The following is a 23,676-nucleotide window of genomic DNA, read 5'->3' on the forward strand; positions in this document are numbered from 1 at the left end:
TAACATTTCTGTCTCCCGCTTGAGGTATTCGGCCAATCACAATGCACTAGATCGCTGGCCAATCAGAGCACACCTCGCTTTTCAGAATGATGAGCTTTGTAAAAATCGACGCGTTTCAAAAAGGCGGGGCATAGAGGAGAAACAATAATGTACAGTATGTGGAAAATAATGTGTTTTTTTAACTTTAAACCGCATAAACACATTTCATTACACCAAATACACAAAATAATGTTCTTTTTAGCAGCATCATATGACCCCTTTAATATATTCTAAAATCGAATTTAATCTGTGAAGCGAAGCTGAATTTTCAGCATCATTACTTCAGTCTTCAGTGTCACATGATCTTCAGAAATCATTCTAATATGCTGATTTGCTGCACAAGAAACATTTCTGATTATTATCAATGTTGTAAATAGTTGTGCAGCTTATTTTTTCAGGATTCTTTGATGAATATAAAGTTCAAAAGAACAGCATTTATTTGAAATAGAAATCTTTTGTAACGTTATAGATTTACAGACACTTTTGATCAATTTAACGCATGCTTGCTGAATAAAAGCATTCAATTCTTTCAAAAAAGAAACCACAAGCTTTTGAAAAATAGTGTAGATGAATGTGATGCAATTTATAATGTAGTTCCTTCACGCATAAACCTGATGTATAACATCACCTGTAGCCAGCGAGTTGAACGTGGAGACGATCTGTGTGCTGGTCAGAGCTTCCAGACGGTTCTTCAGAGCCTCCAGCTGAACACACTTCTCACTGTAGTCTGGTGTGTCCACCAGCATCGCCAAACTACCCTGCATGGCAGTCAGTTTACCGCTGATCACAGTCACGTCCTGCAGACAAACACATATCGACATTTCAGATTGACATCCACACTCATGTGAAGTGCGTGAAGACAGATGTGCGGTTCGTCACCTGTGTCTTAAAAGTCTCCTCGATGTCGGCACTGAGAGTGCTCCATTTATCAGCTTCCTGTAGCGCTTCGGCTGCTAACTGCATTCGGGACTTCACCTGATCAATCTCCACCAACACCTGTCACACATCAACACACATCAAACAACAGACTACACTATATATCCCATATAAAGTCAACATTTGCATAAAGCAAAAATCAGCATGGATAATGGCTGCATAGATAAAAAAAAAAAGTGATTTGAATGCGTGTATTTATTGATACCTGCATAGACTGCACTGTGTCCTGTTCAAATTTCTTGATGTCCTCTTTAACCAGAATCATCTGATCCTTCAGGAATGACGCCTCCTGTTTCAGAGCTTCAATATCCCTCAATACACGCGGCATATTCTGCAGGGCCTGATTGCTGCTCTCTGCACACACACACATACAATCAGAGGCAGACCAAACAGAATATGTTTTAAGAACTTAAGCAAGGATGCATTTCTGAAGGATCATGTGACACAGAAGACTGGAGTAATGATGCTGAAAATTCAGCTTCGCATCACAGGAATAAATTTTATTTTACAATATATTCAAATAGAAAACAGTTCTTTTAAATTGTAAAAATATTTCGCAATATTACTGTATTTTTGAGCCAATAAATCCAGCCTTGGTGAGCAGAGGAGACAAACACTCACCCACTACAGAATTTTCGCAAATGCAATGACATTCAGACATTAGAAAGAGTGATTTAAATGGGTGCCGCACTCACCTTCTATAGAGTTATTGACCTCTTGAATGAACAGCTGCAGCTTCATGACCAGAGTAGAAGCGTGAGCGTCTGTTTTACCAGGTGCATCTTTCTGAACCACTTTAAAAGCTCCATTCACCCAGTCCTTCACATCAAAATCATCTGCCAGGAACTTGGAGAAGTCCATTTTCACGCCTTAAGTAACCCTACAGAACCAGATTCACCATCTCAAAGAGTCCAGACCATCTGCAGAGAATAAAAACGACATGATGAAAGTGTTTAGCGGTGTATATTTTGCTCTGTTTACTCAAATGAAATCTCTCCGGCAGACCTTCACCAGTCTATTCCATAATTCTTGCCCACACCAGCCTTAGACACGAACATGAAATAAACAGCCCATGAGAAAGATATAATCATGACCACGAGATACAGTTCAAACAGTGCGATCGCTTCCTCCAGCGTTAATTTAATAGAATAAAATTGATAAACAGTTTATGTTTTCAGTGTTTGTCCACTGCTTCCTGGTTGCGTTCGTCCTAATATGTACCGGCGGTGAAAAAAATACGGCGAAGAAACATTCCGCTTTCGAAACGTTTACCAGATAAAACACGTTTTAAAGAACCTGGTAAAATAGAACAACTGTGTATAGACGTCCCCTACGAATGTAGACAGCTATTATTATTGTTGTTAATGAACATAAACAGGTGCATTACAGTGAATTTATTCAAATAACTTTCAATTTGAGTGACGTGGCTGTGTTGCATCTCATGTAGTTCGGGTGCTTGACGTAAATAAAACAAAACAAAAAATAAAATAAAATATAATATAAAATAAAATAAAAGTTAAAAATGTACATCCTGCTGAATATATTTTAACACGTATCGTGCTCCGCACTTCCAAAAGCAAAAAATGTCAGTTTAATCTTAATAAGACTCACTGTAGAAATTGAAAACACATAGCCGTTTACATTTTATATATACATGTAATGATTTGGTGCCTTATACTCATGCTGCCATTTATTCACGCAGATGATTTTATCTGTCTATTTATCAGCTCATTGCTGCCTCCTGTTGACACACTTTTGAATTACACTCTCGTTTGAGGTCAAATGCTCCAATATCTTCCCTTCAAATGACATTGAAGAATATAAGTGTGCTTTCATTTTCTTTACAAACATTTTCTTTATTTCGGGCTCCTCGGTGTTCACTTATATATTATATTCTCTATGCTTGTTTGCGGGAAAAAAAAAAAAAAGACAGACATGTTGAATAAACGTTATTAATCCAAGTGTCGTTTTGTCAGCCTAATAAATTTTTTTTGATCTTTTATTGATCTCCTTGTTTTATTTATTTATTTATTTTAATTTAATTAAAATTAACATTATTGTTGTGACAAGCATGTAATGCTTTTATTTTGCTTTGCTTTCCGTTTAAATTTAGAAGTTCAGTTACTTAGTATTGTGATTTTGGGCCCTATTATGGTCCATATTTTCAAAATGAACAAAGTATGCACTAGGTGAAATAAAATACAGGCTGTTTACCCTCTCAGCTTGTTTTTATTCATTTCAGCATGTTTTGATACTTCCTGTCCTTATCTTCCCCAAAGTTCCTGTAGCGCAATACTCCCAGAACCTCATCAGATAACCCAGAGATGTTCATAAACATATCAAAAGAATCAACCATTTTCTGTTGAAGAGATAGTAAGTGTTGACGATATCAAATTGGGTCATTTTAACCCACAACTACACATATGGTATATGAAGAATAAATATTCAGTGGAAAATATTGTATTATACATTCATGTTCATCCAAAAATGAAGATTTACTCACCCTTAGACCGTCCGATGTGTAGATGAGTTTGTTTCTTCATCAGAACAGATTTGGAGATATTTAGCATCACATCACTTGCTCACCAATGGATGCTCTGCAGTGAATGGGTGCCGTCAGAATGAGAGTCCAAACAGCTGATAAACACATCACAATAATCCACACGTAATCCACACCACTCCAGTCCATCAGTTAATGTCTTGTGAAGTGAAAAGCTGTGTGTCTGTAAGAAACAAATCCATAATTTAGACGTTTTTAACTTCAAACCGTCACTTCTGGCCAAAATATGAGTCCATAATCCATAATAACACTTCCTTCAGTGAAAAAGTCCATCCCTTGTTGTCCTCTCACATCAAAATCCATCCATATATTTGTTTAGAGCTGTTTTAGACTGTTTTCCCATGGAAACTGTGCAATGCAGATTTCTCTCTTGATTCAGGCAAGACAACTTTTTCACAGAAGAAAGCAATATTATGGATAGAGGACTCGTTATTTTAGCCAAAAGCGGTGGTTTGAAGTTAAAAACATCTTAATGATGCATTTGTTTCCTATAAATACGCAACTTTTCACTTCACAAGATGTTAATTGATGGACTGGAGTGGTGTGAATTATTTGTGGATTATTGTGATGTTTTTATCAGGACTCTCATTCTGACGGCACCCATTCACTGCAAAGGATCCATTGGTGAAAAAGCGATGCAAAATTCTACATTTCTTTACATGTGTTCTGATGAAGAAACAAACTCATCTACATCTTGGATGGACAAAAAAATATAATGGAAGTCCGAAGTGGTTTGGTTACCAACATTCTATAAAATATCTTCTTTTATGTTGCACAGAAGAAAGAAACTCATACAGGTTTAGAACAACACGAGTAAATAATAATCATTATCATTTTTTGGCTGAACTGTCACTTTAAGATACGTTTGACAAATGAAAATTTGTCTTGTTGATAATGTGTTGGAATATTGCAATTCATATACAAATTACAAATAGACAATCACAAATAGACGATCTAACAACAAATATATTCGATATTTAGAGCTTGTTCATTTGTGCACAAACACTGCAGACCCCGTGTAAACCGTCTGAATCAAACCAGGTTTTGTTGTTATTTTCATGTCTCAGTTGCTGATTCTCAGATAAAAACCACAAACCAAAGCACATGGCTTGGCTCATAATGCCTAAGTATCAAGTGATAGTAAGTTCACTAAAGTGTTGGCATGCTGGCACGACGCTTACTGAATGCTGGCACCATCCGTCTGCCATGTGTTTACTTACTTTGCAAGACTCATTTGTGAAGACATCTGTTACTTTGTAGGGCACGCTTGAAAGTAGGACGTCTGGGTAGCACTTATCATAAGGCAGCATTAGGTGTTGTCATCCATAGATGTTATTTAGGACAACCAATCAGATTGAACACCTCAGGGCCTCAGAAAGACTGATCTGATATCATCATTGCAAAACTGCTGTTAATCGGAAAGGCACTTGACTCAGTATGGAGAAAACAGCTCTTCATAAAAGCTCGTTTTGCCTGACCTTTTGCAAGAATGTGGGGTTAGAAGGCATAAAACAGACAAACAAAGCTAGCCATCACTAAAGCTCCCCCAAAGCCGCATGAATAAATATAGGCCTCAGTCTGATTCTCATCAACGTAGGCGTGGGGTTAAAAAGTGTGTAGTTTCACATTTAACCTCAACTTTAACTATCACATCAATGATAATAATATAAACCATACACTTGTACTTGTGTCTAAAACTGAACGATTGACTCACAACAATTATTTTAAAAGCATGTCTCGCATGACTAATCTTACAGTAACTCGGTCGTTTTAGCATTACATGTCAAGTCAAGTCAAATACATTAGTGGTTTTCACAATACGTGTTGTTTCAAAGCAGGTTTAAAATCATGATTTTAATGTATAATATTTTTTAGGCCTACTTTCATGTCTTTTTCACATTTAGCGACGATATAAACAATGAAGTAGCCTAGTTGAGATTTGCTACGTTTTGATTGACATGTATCACCCTATACAAGCATATACTGTATGTATGCCTATAAAATCGGATATATCCTACTTATAATATCCAACTTTCTTTAATGAGTTGGGAGATTATATAGGCTAGTTGTATTTAGCGACGATATAGTTGAGGTATCGCCCTACTCGAGTATATATATATATATACATACTTAAATATCCAACTTTTAATAAAGATGATAGAGTTTCATTTTGTAATAATAATAAAAAATCAGCCAGTTGCCAGGCTATATATCGCGCTCTTTACGCGAGTGTACGTGGATAAAGTTGGATATTATAGGCTATATATGCACATGCATCCATATGATCCATTTACACACTTGACAGATGTTCATAATTAAATAGAAAATGAATGGAGCTGCTAAAACGTTAAAATGATCATATATGAAGTTGTTTAGGTTCTCAAAGCAGTTAAAGCATCCAGCAGAAGTGTGATGATATCGGTTAGTAATCGTCTGAAACGTGGCAGAGAATTTGCTGATCTGAATACCCAAGTGTGAAAAGATTGGAGATAATGAGATCGGATGACTGATAGACTGTCTCATCAAAAGACTGACAAAGAAACAACAACAGTCAGCGACTGCAGGTAGATTTTCAATCACTTTTATTACATTTGAATAGCACGTCACATGCTTTTATTTCTGCCAAGTGTGTTTGTAGTTTTCGTTAAGCAAATTGGTTTCATTTTTTCTTTTGTTGTATCTGATGTACTTTCCATACTAATGAAGTTTATAGCGCTAAAATAAAAGAAGCCCCACTATTCTCAGTAGAAGGTGAGAGTTTAGTAGCATGTAAATTAAGTTTATGTTCTCTTTGTAAACAGAAATGATTTCGTTTGAATTCAGATAAATTGACAATCACAATCTGACAGTCATCTCAGTGTCCAGCAATGGGCTCAGTTTAATTGCATTCACCCTGCTATGTTTCAATGCTTTGTTGAATGAATTGTAATTTAAAATTCACAGTGAAGTAAAGCTGCAAGGAAAAACTGAAAAAAAAAACTTTTTACTGCATTCATAGTCACTGTCCAAGCTTCAGAAAATGTCAAATCAACACACATAAGATCTGTCACTTTTATTGATTTGTATTTGTTACAGGGTAAAGAGAACATGCATTGCTCTCCTTTCATCCTCACATTGGTTTGTTTTTCTGATATTTTGGTGAATTTTATAACTTGGGGTAAGAATTTCTATTCACTATTTTATTTAATTATACATATATATATATAATTATATATATGTAAAATATGCATTATATATTATATGCACTATATATATATACATATATACATACATTTATACAGTATGGGGTATGAATATATATACACACACATATATATATATATATATATATATATATAGAGTCTCTGGGCAATGAATCGTCCTACTGGCTGCAGTTCAGCACATATGAGTGAGAATACTGCACTGAATCACAATCACACGTCAGTCAAATCACGAATATAATATACTACCAAACAGTCGAGTGCATGCTTGCTTGTAAATGACTCTGTTTTTGTGTAGCGAACACTATGACTGCACACTGAAGATGGGAGAACAGTCGTTACTATGCGAGTTGGATTTATCACCGCATGTGGTTTTCAACGATGTAGAGAGCTACAGGATCTCCCTCCATTCCGGTTACCATGGCAACAACTTCTCCGTCGTACTAGATGCTGACTTCATGCCTAGTAAACACAGTAAGAGCAAGTAGCTACATGCATTTCAGAGGCAAGCAAGACCACAGTTCTGCTCACTGATGTGTGTGTGTGTGTGTGTGCGCGCGCGCGTTTTTGTGACAAATGAGGACATACATTTGTATAATGACAACGGTATGACATAGGTATTACAAGGAGAAGGTGACTTTTCAGGACATTACCCCATGTCCCCACTTTTCAAAACGCTTATAAATCACACAGAATGGAGTGTATTGAAAATCTGAAATAGCACAAAGTTTCCTGTAAGGAGGTAGGTTTAGGGGTAGGGTTGGTGTAGGGCAATAGAATATACGGTCTGTACAGTATAAAAACCATTACGCCTATGGGATGTCCCCACTTTTCACAAAAACAAACCTGTGTGTGTGTGTGTGTGTGTTGTAGTTCGTCCCGTCCCTCCGTCTAACCTGTCACTGCTCTGGGAGAAAGACAGGGCTCTTTTCCAGTGGCAGAGCGGATATGACGCAGACCGTTTCTTCATACCTGACCTTCAGTACCAGCTCAACATTTACAGTCAACACAAGGTGTGCGCTTGCTATAAAAGTTTTGATATTCTTCAAAACACCATATTATTTTCATTCTTCTAAATTTTCTTTTTCTTATTTTTTTTTTTTTTCGGATTTTGGGTGAACTATTTCATCAAACGTTCCTGGTTTTATTGTGCATAATTCACAAGTACATGTTATAATAGAGAATACAATTTTTTGTAGTCATTTATAGTCTTTATAGGCATCAAAATGTAATAGCTGGCTCTTTTTCTGAAATGACATTTTCAAACCCTTTCTCGAACCAGTTCTGAGGACATGCAAGGAGTGACACTTAAAATAAAACGAAGGTATACATTATTATTTTAGCAATTGAAACATGGAAATAAATATTTTTTTAATTGACAAATTAAGTGTTTATTTAATTTGTCTTAAAACATAAATATAATAATAATAACAATATTTTTTTTTTAAATTGAGGCTGCCTTTTTTCATAAATCAAAAACACATTGACCATCAACTGTTGAGACCCAAAGTCAAAAACTGATTCTTACAACTTACAACTTTCTATTAATTTCTATTAACACCCCTTTCTCACAACAAGTGTCTATTTTACACCATGGGAGAAGTACTAATACGCAGTTTGAGTAGTACCCAGTATCATGGTCAAGCTACACGTTTTGCACCAGTTGAATTAATTTGTCACTAATTTCTGAGGTTGCTCTTTGAAAGTGCTCTTAAGTTCTTTAAGTTCCATATGACAAATGATTGTGTTTCAGCTGTACGAGGTAGAAGCTGTTGAACAGAAGGTGTATGTGGACGAGTCTAGATTTGAACCTCACACAAATTACACAGTGCGTGTGAGATCGCGGCCAGATCAAGTGTATTATAAAGGCGTGTGGAGTTTGTGGACCCCTGCGTTACACTGGAGATCGGGGGACATTCACAGTGAGTCAGTTTACAGAACACTCAAACAACTGCTAAGAAGAAACTGTAAATATTACATACTGTGATTAAGATTCATCTCATTTTGTGTGTTTAAGAAGAGACTCCAAGAGGATCTTTCCCTATTGCCCGGTATCTTCTGTTAGTGCCATTGCCGCTGGTCCTTCTGTTCTGTATCCCATACTCCAGGTTAGAAACATCATCTGCAGCATCCTGAAAACACCTGAGTTCTTTTATCTGTTTTCTTGTAAATAAATGATGGATGTTTGTTTTGTAGATGGAGGAAGAATGATTATATACCTTCACCAGCCCCTTATTTCAGAGACTGGGATGTAGATGTTCAGGTAATTCCAAAAAATAAAAATAAAAAATGTAATCATACACTCTGACAATTCCTTAAAAGTGCGGATGCGGTTTATGAACGAGTCACTGAATCATTCACTCAACCGATTTGTTTAAATATGCAGACTCATTCAAGAATGAAACAATTGAATCTCTTTATGAATGACTCATTACATAATTTACTCAAAACACCGAATCATATAATATAAATATTAGATGCAAAACGTTGAAGTACTAAAATTCCTAAAACCGAACAAAATTACTAAAACTTTCATTTAAAATGAAAACTGACAAATAAAAGATAATTCATAAATACTATAATAGTTTGTAAATAATACTAAAATAACACTAATCTTTTCATCACTGTCAAATGATGATAGGACCCCTTACAAATCAGATATGAGAAGAATATCAAATATGGTTTTGTGGTGTCTTATCAGATATAAGATATCAAACATGGTCTGACTTTGCAAACCCATTTGCGAATTTGAAGAGCACAGAATTAATTTTGAAAACAATTCAAGAATTTTATGTTTCTTAAATGTAAAGCCGTTTTGTTGGCATCTAAATTCAAGTCTTGGGTGTGATCTGTTGGTGTTCTGTTTATTTCGGCATAAGTAAACAGCTTCCATCTAATAATATATAATAATAATAATAATCTTCTTGCACTGTTTGGCATGACCTTTGATGGTTAGTCGAGGTTGTTCTAATGCATGACTGTTAATGGTCTGTATGTGTGTGTATTTTCAGATCCGTTCAACGCTGTCAGGTAAGATGAGAGATGTGATGCAGGGGGAGGAGTCTCTCAAGATTGACATTCTGACAGAGCGCACAGACACGCCCCCTCAACCCTCCACCGTAGACTTTGAGAATATGGGAGAGATCGACGTGAATGAGTCTCGCAGCATGCCGCAGTCTCCTGTGGGTTCAGAGGTCGACTCAGGCTGCTGGATTCGCGATTTTGCAACAACTGAGAGAGGAAGCATCACATGCAGTGAGGACTACTGCACACTCTCCAATTCACACATTTATGCAGTCTAACATGTGCATGCACACTACTGTTCAAAAGTTTGGGGTCAATAGGATTGTTTTGTTTTTTTCAAAGAAATGTAAAAAAAAAAGTTACAAATATTTCAAATCAACTTCCTATTTACTAAAGAATCCTGAAAAAAATGTAAAAAAATATTAAGCACCACAACTTTTTTCAACATTGATAATTCTTGAGCAGCAGATCAGCGTATTATAATGGTTTCTGGAGGATCATGTGACACTGAAGACTGGAGTAATGATGCTGAAAATTCAGTTTTGCATCACAGGAATACATTACAATATATTCAAATGGAAAACAGTTATTTTAAATTGTAATAATATCTCACAATATTTCAGTTTTTTTATTTATTGTATTTTTCATCACATAAATGCAGCCTTGGTGAGCATAAACGTTTAAAAAACATTTAAAAATCTTACTGATCCCCTTTTGAATGTTAGTGTATATGTGGCACAAGATTGAAAACGAAGCTAAATTTGAACAATAATGAATGTAGTTCACAAATGTAGTTAATCTTCACGTATTACGTAATGTGCTAATATACTACATGTGCTTTTGCACTTTGCACAAAAATATAAACAAATATATCCATGCATACATTATCTGCTAATTGCTTTAATAAGCAAATCCTACTAAATAGCTGGCTGAAAATTCAGTTTTGCATCACAGGAATACATTACAATATATTCAAATGGAAAACAGTTATTTTAAATTGTAATAATATCTCACAATATTTCAGTTTTTTTATTTATTGTATTTTTCATCACATAAATGCAGCCTTGGTGAGCATAAACGTTTAAAAAACATTTAAAAATCTTACTGATCCCCTTTTGAATGTTAGTGTATATGTGGCACAAGATTGAAAACGAAGCTAAATTTGAACAATAATGAATGTAGTTCACAAATGTAGTTAATCTTCACGTATTACGTAATGTGCTAATATACTACATGTGCTTTTGCACTTTGCACAAAAATATAAACAAATATATCCATGCATACATTATCTGCTAATTGCTTTAATAAGCAAATCCTACTAAATAGCTGAACCCCAATTTATGCAAATAGCCACAAATCATGTAAAAAAGAAATAAAGTGTATAGTATATAAGACATTTGAAAAGAAAAAAAATGACTGTTTAAAACAAAGGTGGAAAAAGTAAAAACTAAAAGCACAATTTTGGTTGCAAAGTTGAAAAATTCTGACTTTAATTTACCATATTTTTTATTCTGTACTTCGAGTTAAATTTTTATATTTGAAGCTATTCGACAATACTGTTAGTTCATTGCAATAGCTTTTTGTTATCATGAATGTTTATATTATCATTAATGCTATATAAATAAAAATGTATGAAACATCTCTGGTACATCAGTTAACATTTAGCATCAACAATTACTTTGGCTGTCAAGTCTCTTTTTTCTGTTTTTAGCGAGTCGGGAGCATTAAGTCGCTGCGTAAAGTTTAAACACCCCTCCATCGAGCTGTTTTTAAACACAAGAACACATCCGATATATAAGAAACACGTCTGATCAGGACACACATACACAGTCTGCAGACGCATTTTATAGAAAGAGCTTTATTAAACATACAGACACAATCAGTGTGAACACAGGACACATGTTCCCATCAAACAAACAAGAAACCATGTACAGCATGTTCAAGAGAATTGGACTCTGGTTCTGCTGCTCACAGGAGAGCAATTTTTCTGGACTTTATTCGACGAATCAGCATTAAGACAATCCTAGACAGATCTAAGACCACGCGGCTGGTCAAATACAAACACGTCCAATGGAGAGGAAACTGGTCCTAGATCAGCGTTCTGGGGGAAACTTCACCATGAGGCACTATCCCACATACGTAACGTAATAAACCAACCTAAACCAGAGCCACGCGGGACACACGCACTCGCTCACTCACTCACTCAAGGGGAAACGGAGCTTCACGAACATAATAAAATGACGAGTGTATGTAAGCGCACACAGACAAACACGCCAAATGAATAAAGAGCTAAAATCCCAACAGTCCACTTTTGATCGAAGACTGAAGCTGTGAATGTGATTTCTTACGAGCCGGTTTGAAAGAAAACAAGATCTGTGGATACTGAATTGGTGACTGCGTTCTAAAGGGAACGGAGAGCAAATGAAATTAAAAGGGAAGAGGAGGAGTGTGTAGGAGTGTGATGTTTTGTGGTGGAGGGGAAGGGGAAGGGCTCGATGGCACAGACATCATGTTTTAAGTCCTTTTAGTCCCGGTGGGAGGATAGCATGAGTATTCACATATTCCCTCTTTCCATTCGTCCATCCCTCCGTCTCGCTTACGACGGGGAGAATTTTTTGGCCTGTGCACGAACTCTCTTCTCGTACTCCACTCTATTCTGACTGCAAACAAAAACACGCAGAGCGATCAAAACAAGAGACATCTCACACTCGCTGTGATGAAACTAGTGAGCTGCCTACCTAGGGAACATTATAAGTGTGCTCTCAAAGTAAAGGGCGTTCCAAAAACTAGGCAATATAATGCTTCCTTACACATCTTAAACAGCTCTACACTCATCCTTTGTGTATACGGCAATCCCAGAATGCACTGCAATGGTATCTGAGCTAATACTGAATAAAGTATTCATATAAAATAGTTGTATTAAATAAAAATATAGAAGTCTATTTCCTCCACATAATGAAAAAATATGCTTTGGTATATCAATTACGACATAAGTCGAAATTATGAGATACAAAGTCATAATTACGAGATACAGGTATATCATAATTTTGTCTTTTTATCTCATAATCATTACTTAGTATCTCATTTCCAAACGTCAATAATTGAAAGTCCTAACTATGAGAAGTCAAAATTGACAGTCAATTATGATTCATAATAATGAGATAAAAAGTTAAAAGGCCAAAATGATGACATGCTAATCCATAACTATGAGATAAAGATTCATAATTGAGATAAACTAAAATTATATGAAAATACAAAATGCTGACATACTAATCCATAATTATGAGACAAAATGTCCAATGTAACATTTGAACATGTCAAAATTTCCTTGAAGGAAACATGTCAAAATGATGATATAAAAAGTAAAGATTATTATTAAAAGGCCAAAGTGACAAAGTCTTAATTAAGACACAAAAAGTCCAAATAAAGATAAATAGCATAATTATGAAACAAGGTCATTATAAAAAAGGGCGAAAAAATCTCATGACCTTTTATCAAATTTGATTTTTCGACTTCGTCTCATAATTTAGGCTTTTTAATCTCGTGATAACTTTTTTCTCCTAATTTCTACTTTTCATGTCATAATTTACATAATTAGAAATTATTATAATAAAAATTATGACAAAAAGTAGACAAAAAAGTAGACATTTTGAGAAAAAAAGTCATAATTATGACATTTAACCAACATAATATGTTTCATATTAACTCAAGTAGTGGAAATGGGTTTAATATTCTATTCTTTTTTATATGGAATCCCAATATTTGTGTGTGCATCCTTGTGCTTACCATATTGTTAGCTTAGTGTTGCTCATACAGCTGGCATTAGGAGTGCTATTTCTGTTGGTGCCCGTGAGAAGCATTTTAAATTAACCACTTGTGAGGTTCTATTTTAAAATGCTGACTAAATTTTGGAACTATACAACACTTGCAGTACTGTACTCATTGCGCTTTAACTCTTAGCGTGTGTTTATTAGGGCTGTGCGATATTGAAGAAAAATGCGATATGCGATACCTTGTTAAAAAATGCGATATGCGATACGATATTGCTTAAAGTGTGTAAAATCAATTTCAATTATATTTTAAAATATTTAAAAATGAAAATTATATAACCAATTTGTTTCACATTCTTTCTTGGAAAAGAAAGAATCACTACAACTTCTGAAAGTGACCAGCAGTGTTTTAGCATTACATAAAAAGTAATGTCACAAATCAGAAAATGTCATTTTAACATCAGTGTGAACACAAAAAAAAAAATTTTTATGACAATTTTATATCATTGTAACTTTGCTTTCCATACACTTTAAGTACTTCTTCATATACCACAGCAAAAACTATAGTCTGACAAAGTTGAAACATGATTAAAGGCAAGTGTGCGTCGAACTAAAACTTTGACCTTTTGCAACGTTTTGATTTAAGTAGCCTATTATTAAAATGATTCAGATATCGCACGCCCTTGCGATATGCATATTGCGATATTTACATTTGCGATATTTCGATATATCGTGCAGCCCTAGTGTTTATCATACCAGTATATAGTGTACGCCTCTGCCTGAGCCGGATCCTGTATGTTCGGTTCATTTAGGAGCTCCTGAATCCCTAACAGGATCTGAAGGAAAAAAAACTGCATGATGAGTTTTTATAAGAGTATTTTAGAACACAACGCACTAGAATAGAACTGACTAGAGTGAAAAATAATTTCAATGGACCTGTTTAATGGTAATGGCAGGTCTCCAGTCTTTATCCTCCTCTAGGATGGAAAGACACACCGTTCCTGACGGATAAACATTCGGATGGAACAGCGGAGGCTCAAATTTACCTACGGAAGAGAAGCAAGCATTCGTGAGGTGTGCTTTGGACAGCAAGGACTGAATATGTCTGTGCAAAGCTCACATTTTGGGGGTGATGAGGGGTAGTCATCTTTAAACAGCATCCTTAACTTAAACAGACCTCCTTCCCATGGAGTCTAGAGAGAGATGGAGAGAGATCTCACATGATGCTACAGCGGATTAATCGAATTAAAGCTTAAACTGACAATCTTACCCCCTTCTTTCCTGGAATAGCACATTCCCAGTTCATAAGATTCATGGTACCGTCAGGGTTCTTCGTCGGCACAGCAACAAAGCCCTGGGGACATTTGGTCGAGACAAAAGTGTTAACTGAGTACCAGAGGATACAGTGCACGTGTGTTATAGGGTTCATAATAAAGGTTTATTTTGTAGTATATATCCACAAGTGAGCAATTCTAAGTGTACACAGGATTAAACTGATTGTTGTGTGGACTGCATGAATATAAGGGTTACTCACGAATGGATGGTCTTTCCGCCATGCTTTGCGCTCTTGTGAAAGTCGACTCAGAGCAATGCCAGACATGACCACTGATCCTATGGAGAAACACACATTTATCTGAGTATATGCTAAATAAATAAAGGAGAAAGCAAGTGTAATACATTTAGAAACGAGAATATTTATAGTTCTTATAGAATATTTATATTATGGAATATTGTTAGATCATTTATAGAATATTTAATATTTAGAACACTTATAGTGCCCATCATATAAACCTGTCTGTGACAGATGCACATGAGAAAAGTTATAAGGATTTTCATTTATAAGGATTTTTTTTGCATGCTAAAGCAATTTTTTGCAGGTAGGCAAAATCAATATGTCAAAGAAATTCCTACCAGTAATAAAGCATAACACACATGTTGGTGAATATAAGACCATGTAAACTAAACCGTTATAACTCACCATGAGTTATTAAATTAATCATTTTCCTAATATGGTAGCTTCAGGGTAAACCGTGCCAGAGCTTCAAATAATAGTAAATATAATACAAGCTCTAAACATTGATCACAGACCTCATTTATCTGGAAAAAAAAAAGCATTATTTGTGGATAATTTTGGCAATGTTCACTCAAAAACTAAAGTGTATAAGCTCATATCAATGAGCCCCAAGATCAATCAGTTCCAAAAAAAAAGATGCAAAACCTGTACTAAATGAAAGAAAACAAGTTGATAAGATTGAATCCAATATTTGCTCATTTTATAGCAAGTATGTTATATAACATTTTTTGTAGATTGCTCATTTTTGACCTGGAACATCTCAGGAGTAACAAGGTGGGGGGGAAAGTCCCAAGTACAAGAATTATCCCCCCCCCCCAAAAAAAGAAGAAGAAAACAGAAAAAAAACAAAGCCAGGCTGTTTTAATCCAATGCGTTAACATTAGCATTTATGGGGAAAAGAAAATCAGCTTAGCCCATTACATAACACATTTTACCACAACACTATTTACAGAAGTCATTTATATAATTTTGTATGGTTATGAAATCTACAGTATGACATCATAATTAAGATTTGACGCCACACTATGTAATCAACCAAATTTTCATAAACACCACAATCAAAACTGAGGTTATTAACTTCCTATTACAACGATATAATAAGGTTTTAATTACCTATAGATTATGATGTATAGTAGATTCTCTCACAACATTACGTTTACAAGAGGTTTTTAAGTCCTCATAATAGCATCATAAAAGAAGTTCGTTCTACACTATGACATAATGGAATTTTAACGCCACATTATGACACCATAATCAAGGAAGGTTTTGACTTCACATTATGACGTCATAAAATGTAAATAAATATGGAGTCGAGCGCTGGAACGCGGTTCATGAGCGCGCGGGACAAAGAAGCTCGCGAGCTCGCGTTCACACAGCAACCATTCCAAACAAAACCGATGCGACCGTGTACCGGCCAGCAAAACACAAGAACACACCGACCGTACCGCCTTACCTTGTGTATCCCAGTGTTATTCGACTTCTGGGCCCGCTTACTCGAATCGTGTTTGACTCGGAACCGAAGCTGTGAAGTTTCCCTCCCGAAAACACATTCGGTTCTGAAGCGGTCTAATCAGGACCGGCGGCACGGAACGCAGATCGCCTGCAGGAAAATTCGGGATCGGTTGAAATAAGGCGAATGCTGTCCGTTCAACCGATCGAATTGTTGATATTTTAGCTTAGATTTACAGGCGCCATGTGTTTGGGGAAATGAGACGTTGTCTTTACCCTGGTGGAAACAATTTAGAGCAGGCATTCCTTTAGACGTCTAACATTTAAAGGGACAGTGCCAGAATAAAATCTATCGATCTATCTATCTATCTATCAGGGCAAATATATAAATTAATTAATTAATAAACAAAATGCAGAATACAGTTTTAAAGAAACATTGATGGCTAGTAAACTGGCAGGTTTCGTTTATACTGTTTCCAGGCTATTCTATGTAATAAAATACATATATTAAAAATATACCTTAGTTCCTATTGACTTCTATATTATTTTTTCCAAACTATGGAAGTCAGTGGGGACCAGCAACTGTTTTGTTACCAACATTTAATTTATTTTTGTAAATTATTTTTTATTTTTATTTTTTGTCACCACATGGTGGAGTGAATGTAGAATAGAGTGAGTTTAATTAATCTAGAATAGTTTAAATGAAATGAGAGGAAACAGATAATATATGTAAATATATTGGCCTCATGAATTTCCAATCAATGTTATGTCAATATTTTTAAATGCTATTATAGTATTTGTTAATATTTTGAAGTAACTTTTATTTTTGTTTTAATTTTAATTTGAGTAATTTTGCTATGTGCTTCTGTCATTTTTATTAGTTGTTAAAAATTTCTATTTAGCTTTATTTTTATTTCAGTTTTAGTCATTTTAGTGCTTCAACAAATTTATTTCGGTTAGTTGCCAAAGCAAAATTGCTAACTATTTTTAAAATTTCAAACAATATTTTTAAGTTTATTTTATTTAGATTAAAAATGATTTTTAATATATAGCTTTAATTTTTGTTTTATTAACAAATTATTTTTAAAAAATTTCATAATGTCAGTAAAAACACAGACACGTGACTATTTGTTCAAAATGCATTTGTATCTTAAAAGTGTGCGGATGTGTGTTGCTACATTCAGCTACTTCAATGTTACTGTAACGTGATTTTGCAGTACAGGTTAGCATTTTCGAAATGACATACAAACGCATACTCTGTTACCTTATAATATATATATCAAAATGTGCATGATCAGGCAAGGTGTCACTTAAATGCTTCACATATCCCGTCTCTCCTCTTGGTGGACAGACAGAAAAGCTCCTTCCCTTTAAGGTCCAGCCAAGGATTCAGAATAAGATACACTAACACATTTCTTAACAGCAGTTCACTGATACCTCTGAAATATTTTCTGGATAATAATAATAATAGCAGTAGTGCAAAAGCAATAATTTTTACATTAAAAGGAGTAAAAAGAAACATACAGGTTTCCAGTAAAATGTGTTGTAAATATACACTAACTCAAAAGTTTGGGCTCAGTAAGATTTATTTATTTTTTGCAAGAAATGAATGCTTTTATTTGCTTGAGCAGCAAATCAGTATATTAAAAGGATCATGTGACACTGAAGACTGGAGTAATGATGCTGAAAATTCAGCTGCGCATCACAGAAATAAATTACATTTTACAAAATATTACAGTAGAAAACAGTTATTTAAAATTGCAATAATAATTAACAATATTACTGTTTTTACTGTATTTTTCATCAAATTAATGCAGAGACTACTTACAAAAACATTGAAAAATCTTACCATGCCCAGACTTTTGAATGCGTGTGCAGCTAAAATCTCAACACTAACAAATATGACTACAATCTTGCATAAAAATGTGTGTACTGATTTTCAAAATCCTTATTGTTGCATATTTAATTCATAGGACAGTGGGTTCCAAAAGTCTGAGACCACAATACAAATCTGGGATTTTTTTTCAATTTAAACCTTTCAAAAAAACTTTTTTTTTTGACATAATATTTAATTATCTGTGTGACTCATCAAATGTGAGTAAATGGATGACATTGATCGTGTGATTCTTTGTACAGACGCTCAGATTTTCCTGCTTCTATTGAAGCTCAAGATGCTCTTTGAAACATTGCAAATCATGCAGGAGAACAAGAGCATCAGGTTTTGTTCATATCACTGATTAAAGAAAAAGGGAGATGAACGAAATACTGAGATTTGTAAAGAAAAGTGTTCGTTTTAAATGATAAAAGTACGAAATTTAAGTATTGTCACTTATGGACCCCACTGTATGCCCATGAATGTCCATTGAACTGATTGTGCTAACAGGTGGGCAGCGATTCAGAGCGACGTGTCCATTTCCTTTTGATCCCTGAGATTGACATTGGTCCAGTTCTCCAGATCCTGTCCAGAGAATCCGAATCAGTCTCTGAATCCATGAAGATCAAAATAAACAAGCATCCCGGTTTGAATTCAGATTAACAGGCACCATAAAGACTGGATTACAGTGGACATGCTCTTCTTGTGCTGCTTGCGTGCGTCAGGTGTCCAGTGCTCTTGAGGCGTGAAGAGAACAAGCTCATGGAATGTTCTAGAAAGAACTGATGTGTCTCAAACCATGGCAGCTCTAGATAATCATATTCTAGAACCGCGTTCCTGTAGAATCTGAGGGAAAACAGCAGAGGATTTACATAATACGACAAAAGATTACTAATCTGCACTAAACTACTGTCACCAATACCCTAAAACACAACAGCCATGTTTGGAATAACATACTATTCCTGAAGACTTATAGTATGTACACTACCGTTCAAAAGAACAAAAACTACAGTAAAATCAGCAATATTGTGAAATATTTTTACAAATCAAAATAACTGTTTTCCATGTAAATATATTGTAAAATGTAATTTATTCCTGTGATGCGCAGCTGAATTTTCAGCATCATACTCCAGTCTTCAGTGTCACATGATCCTTCAGAAATCATTCTAATATACTGATTTGATGCTCAAGAAACATTTCTGATTATTATCAAGGTTGAAAACAGTTATGCTGCTTCATATTTTTGTAAAAACTGGGAATTCAAGATTCTTTGATGAATAGAAAGCTCAGAAGAACAGCATTTGTTTATTTTAAATATTTTGTAACATTATAAATGTCTTTACTGCTGCTTTTGATCAATTTAATGTGTACTTTCTGAATAAACGTATTCATTTCTTTAAATTAAAAAAAACATACTGTCCCCAAACTTTTGAACGGTAGTACATACTGTGCATAATATGTGGATTTTCTGTATGCATAATCCCAGGACAACCTACAGTTACTACTCTTCCCAAAATAAACCAAAAGTATGTTTTGAATGACTGATTTTATTTATTTATTTATTACACAATAATGCTAAATAACTGATTTTGTTTGTAAAATTATGAGTGGACGCCACTCACAGAATTCAACATACTGTAATGAGGACATGTGACCAATGTTATAAGGTCAAAACCATACTGTTTCACATACTTGTATTAGTATAAGTGTATAAGTATTACTCAGTATTCCATGTGCAATATGCTGTAAGCAGTGTGCTAGTAATGCGTTTAGAACACAGCTAAACACACATGCTGCTTACCTTGGCTTTCTCACTGGGTTGAGTGTTGCTGCTGTATGATTGGTTGTGCAGTTCCTTAGAAACAACACACAAGAACTCCCCCTGATCTTCGCTACCATAGTTATAGGAGGATCCGATACTGACCAACTACACAAAACACGAATGAGAGACAGAAATGGAGAGGAACAGATAGAGATTAGCAACTGTTCTCATTGAGTGACTATAGATGGTTAAAGGAATAGTTCACCCAAAAATCTAAATTTGCTAAATATTTGATCACCCTCAGCCCATCCAAGATGTTTGTTTCTTCATCAGAACAGATTTGGAGCAATTTCGCATTCCATCACTTGCTCACCAATGGATCCTCTGCAGTGAATGGGTGCCGTCAGAATGAGAGTCCAAACAGCTGATAAAAACATCACAATAATCCACAAGTAATCCACACCACTCCAGTCCAGCAGTTAATGTGTTGTGAAGCTAAAAGCTGCTTTTTTGTAAGAAACAAATCCATCATTATGATGTTTTAACTTTAGACAGTTGCTAAAATACCAGTCCTCTGTACATAATATTGCTGTCTCCAGTGAAAAAGTTGCCTCGTCTGAATTAGGAGAAAAATATGCAAACACGGTTTACAAGTCCAAAACAGTTCTGGGTGGATTTTGATGTGAGGGGACAACAGGAGATGGACTTTTTCATTGGAGGAAGTGTTATTATGGATTATGGACTTGTATTTTGGCCCAAAAAATTCAAGTCAAATTTTAAAGTTAAAACATCTTAATGATGGGTTTGTTTCTTACAAACACACAGCTTTTCATTTCACAAGATGTTAACTGATGGACTGGAGTGGTGTGGATTATTGTAGTGTTTTTATCAGCTGTTTGGACTCTCATTCTGACGGCACCCATTCACTGCAGAGGATCCATTGGTGAGCAAGTGATGTAACGCTACATTTCTACAAATCTGTTCTGATAAAGAAACAAACTAATCTACATCTTGGATGGCATGAGGGTAAATGCATTTTCATTTTTAGGTGAACTATTCCTTTAAAGTTACAGTCCACCAAAAAAATGGCAATGATTATGAGTAATAAGTCATTGGAAATGTTTCTCCCTGCTGTAACTGTCAAATCTCATTGGAGTTTGCTTTATTCAAATGCAGGTTTGACATCAGTGATGACTGCTCATAGAAACATAACATTTGTCATATTTTTAATATTAACAAGAGCAACTGTGATTCAAGAGCTTGATTGTAATTTAATTGTGATCTCAGACTTTTATTATGCATTTTGAGTCATTTTTGGAGCTCAATGGCATTGATTCCCATTCACTTTCATTGTATGTGAACAGTATGAAAATTGCGCAAATTATCATAATAATAAAGTATTTGGAATTTGAAAAAGTTGGAAAAGTATTCAGGTTTTGAAATTTTTTAGGTGAACAATCCCTTTAACAAAAATAAAACATTTTAATTGTCAACATGCTCAGGAATGCATTTGCATGCAATGACTCGGCCCTTGTTAAAAACACACGAACACAGTAACACTTCTAAACATGCAGAATACGTGTGCATCACCAACAAAAGCACCCACATCTGTAGGCAACAGCATTCACTGTGACCACTGCAATGAAAATCAAACTTGTGACGGCATGCAGTGGTTAGTGGGAGGACAGGGGATCGTTGGACACACCTCTCCACTGTGGGCGGGGTGAGTTTGGCTTGACTCCTCCCCCTTCACCTCTCGAGACACAATCAGGAAAAACTCTGACTTCTGGGCCCGCCCATAACCTACACTGACAAGCTGCAACAATCAATCAGAGCGTAAGGCAGGGCCTGCATCACACACCGCAGGTCAGCTGAACCGGCGGGAGCGATTCTGATTGTTGTGGAGCTGAAATGATCAAATGAACTAAAGCCGGTTTTGAGTTACCTGCTCAAACTTCCATCCGTCTGACATGGTCGAGACCATCTGAGTAAGTTCTTCCTCTTGACACTGTAACACTCTGTAAACATGCTTGACCGGCGACTGAAAACAAAGACAAGGATGGTGAAATAAGTAAAACATTCGTCCTTCATTTACACGTCACATGACAAATGTCATTTAAATATAAATTAATTAAATGTATATGTATGTGGATTTGCTTACTGCCTGTTTATGCCTGAATGAAACTTTATTTCTACAGATGTAGTTCATCTCATTAACTATGGATATGTTTTACAGACTTTTTACCTTCATTTTGAACAATATATCTTGTTTTCTCAGTTTCCCTATACACACACACACACACACACACATATATATATACAGTATATATATATATATATATATGTGTGTGTGTGTGTGTGTGTATATATATATATATATTTATATATTTGTGTATGTGTGTGTGTAGTTTCAGTTTTAACAGTCCTAACAAATTTCTGAAATTATGCAATAAATGCTTGTTTATGCATAAAACATCATTTTTATTTCCATCATACATTTTTAAGTGTCTTAAGTGTTTATATTATCTGAGGCCACTGTGTATTGAATATTTAGAGTTAAATGTAATTTTACATGAAATGCAGTTTAGTTAGAGAACAAATTATTGTTCTTGCAAATTACTGCAAGTAGTTTTAATGTTTTAAAAATAAGAGACATATTTTTCTCCATGAAGTAAAAGTATAATGCACAATGTTAGTCAAAGTTTCTAGCAGCATAAGCAATCAGAATTCAGTCACAAAACATTCACTTTCCCTGAACCTAGAATAAATCTTTTGACATTAATGTAATTATTGTGCCAATGATATTACTGTCTTGCTATGATGAATCACCAGGGTTGCAATCATGAACTAAAACTAAAACTATTAAAAACATTTTTGTTCATTGAAATAAAGCTGAAATGAAATAAAACAAATATTAGATGAAAAACTATTAGATAAAAAAATTATGTTGGCAACTAACTGAGAAGTTTAAACTGAAGCACTAAAACTAAAACTGAACCTAAAAAACAACGCAAAAAATAAATTAAACATAAATAGCAATATTAAAGGGGTCATATGATGCAATTTAAATTTTTCCTTTCTCTTTGGAGTGTTACAAGCTCTTGGTGCATAAAGAAGATCTGTAAAGTTGCAAAGACTAAAGTCTCAAATCCAAAGAGATATTCTTTATAAAAGTTAAGAGTCAGCCACACCTACCTAAAACGGCTCGTTCTAACACACCCCCACATGTCTACATCACGATGTGGGAAGATTGCATAACGCCGCCCAAATGTTCACACAAAAAAAGAAGGCGTAACTTTTAGTCTCACTGTAGTATTGTTGACGCTGCAGCCATTTCGTGAAGGATACTTTGTTTGGTCTTCCAAAAGAGGACGATATCCGCTTCGTCATGCCTAGAGCTGATCTGTGCTGGTCGCTGAGGAAATACATCAACTGCACGCTGTGGATCGCCGGATCGGCTTTCACCATGGACAAAGCGGAGTCCAGCCCG

At 35.1% G+C, this 23,676-nt stretch overlaps 4 protein-coding genes across 7 annotated transcripts in view; 1 reads left to right on the forward strand and 3 right to left on the reverse strand.

Annotated features, from left to right (window-relative positions):
* The window catches only part of LOC107717425 (conserved oligomeric Golgi complex subunit 7-like), a 12,235-nt gene extending 10,013 nt beyond the window's left edge, over window positions 1-2,222 (reverse strand). The window contains exons 1-5 of one of the 2 annotated variants that reach the window (XM_016524172.1): window positions 1,981-2,221; window positions 1,671-1,895; window positions 1,181-1,329; window positions 919-1,035; window positions 668-836 (exon numbers count right to left, since the gene is read on the reverse strand). In XM_016524172.1, the coding sequence (XP_016379658.1) occupies window positions 668-836; window positions 919-1,035; window positions 1,181-1,329; window positions 1,671-1,836 (601 nt within the window). In that variant the 5' untranslated portion in view covers window positions 1,837-1,895; window positions 1,981-2,221. Of the gene's footprint in view, window positions 1-667; window positions 837-918; window positions 1,036-1,180; window positions 1,330-1,670 lie in introns of both variants that reach the window. The other variant, XM_016524163.1, reaches the window with a different exon arrangement.
* A 3,858-nt stretch (window positions 2,223-6,080) lies between these two features.
* LOC107717571 (interleukin-4 receptor subunit alpha-like) lies at window positions 6,081-10,063 on the forward strand. Its single transcript, XM_016524373.1, has 9 exons — window positions 6,081-6,099; window positions 6,611-6,721; window positions 6,841-6,923; window positions 7,034-7,209; window positions 7,609-7,748; window positions 8,489-8,657; window positions 8,753-8,843; window positions 8,932-8,998; window positions 9,747-10,063. Exons 2-9 carry the CDS (start codon window positions 6,623-6,625, stop codon window positions 10,035-10,037), a joined length of 1,116 nt encoding a protein of 371 aa, XP_016379859.1. The 5' UTR covers window positions 6,081-6,099; window positions 6,611-6,622; the 3' UTR covers window positions 10,038-10,063.
* Window positions 10,064-11,599: 1,536 nt separating this feature from the next.
* On the reverse strand, window positions 11,600-16,808 carry LOC107717705 (SUMO-conjugating enzyme UBC9-B-like). 2 transcript variants are annotated; one of them, XM_016524553.1, is made up of 8 exons: window positions 16,789-16,805; window positions 16,556-16,702; window positions 15,064-15,140; window positions 14,800-14,883; window positions 14,650-14,722; window positions 14,466-14,575; window positions 14,286-14,365; window positions 11,600-12,419 (listed from the first exon to the last, which is right to left on the reverse strand). In XM_016524553.1, exons 3-8 carry the CDS (start codon window positions 15,127-15,129, stop codon window positions 12,356-12,358), a joined length of 477 nt encoding a protein of 158 aa, XP_016380039.1. In that variant the 5' UTR covers window positions 15,130-15,140; window positions 16,556-16,702; window positions 16,789-16,805; the 3' UTR covers window positions 11,600-12,355. The 2 variants fall into 2 exon arrangements, with proteins under 2 accessions (XP_016380039.1, XP_016380032.1); XM_016524546.1 differs by having other exon boundaries at window positions 16,556-16,808.
* A 1,760-nt stretch (window positions 16,809-18,568) lies between these two features.
* LOC107717626 (BTB/POZ domain-containing protein KCTD5-like) overlaps window positions 18,569-23,676 on the reverse strand; it is a 9,909-nt gene continuing 4,801 nt past the window's right edge. The window contains exons 4-7 of one of the 2 annotated variants that reach the window (XM_016524440.1): window positions 22,132-22,227; window positions 21,892-22,002; window positions 20,226-20,351; window positions 18,569-19,270 (exon numbers count right to left, since the gene is read on the reverse strand). In XM_016524440.1, coding sequence (XP_016379926.1) covers window positions 19,241-19,270; window positions 20,226-20,351; window positions 21,892-22,002; window positions 22,132-22,227 — 363 coding nt within the window. In that variant the 3' untranslated portion in view covers window positions 18,569-19,240. The remainder of the gene's footprint in view (window positions 19,271-20,225; window positions 20,352-21,891; window positions 22,003-22,131; window positions 22,228-23,676) is intronic. The other variant, XM_016524447.1, reaches the window with a different exon arrangement.

The sequence above is a fragment of the Sinocyclocheilus rhinocerous genome, unplaced genomic scaffold, assembly GCF_001515625.1.
Source record: "Sinocyclocheilus rhinocerous isolate Xijiao unplaced genomic scaffold, SAMN03320098_v1.1 scaffold1694, whole genome shotgun sequence".
NCBI lineage: Eukaryota > Metazoa > Chordata > Actinopteri > Cypriniformes > Cyprinidae > Sinocyclocheilus > Sinocyclocheilus rhinocerous.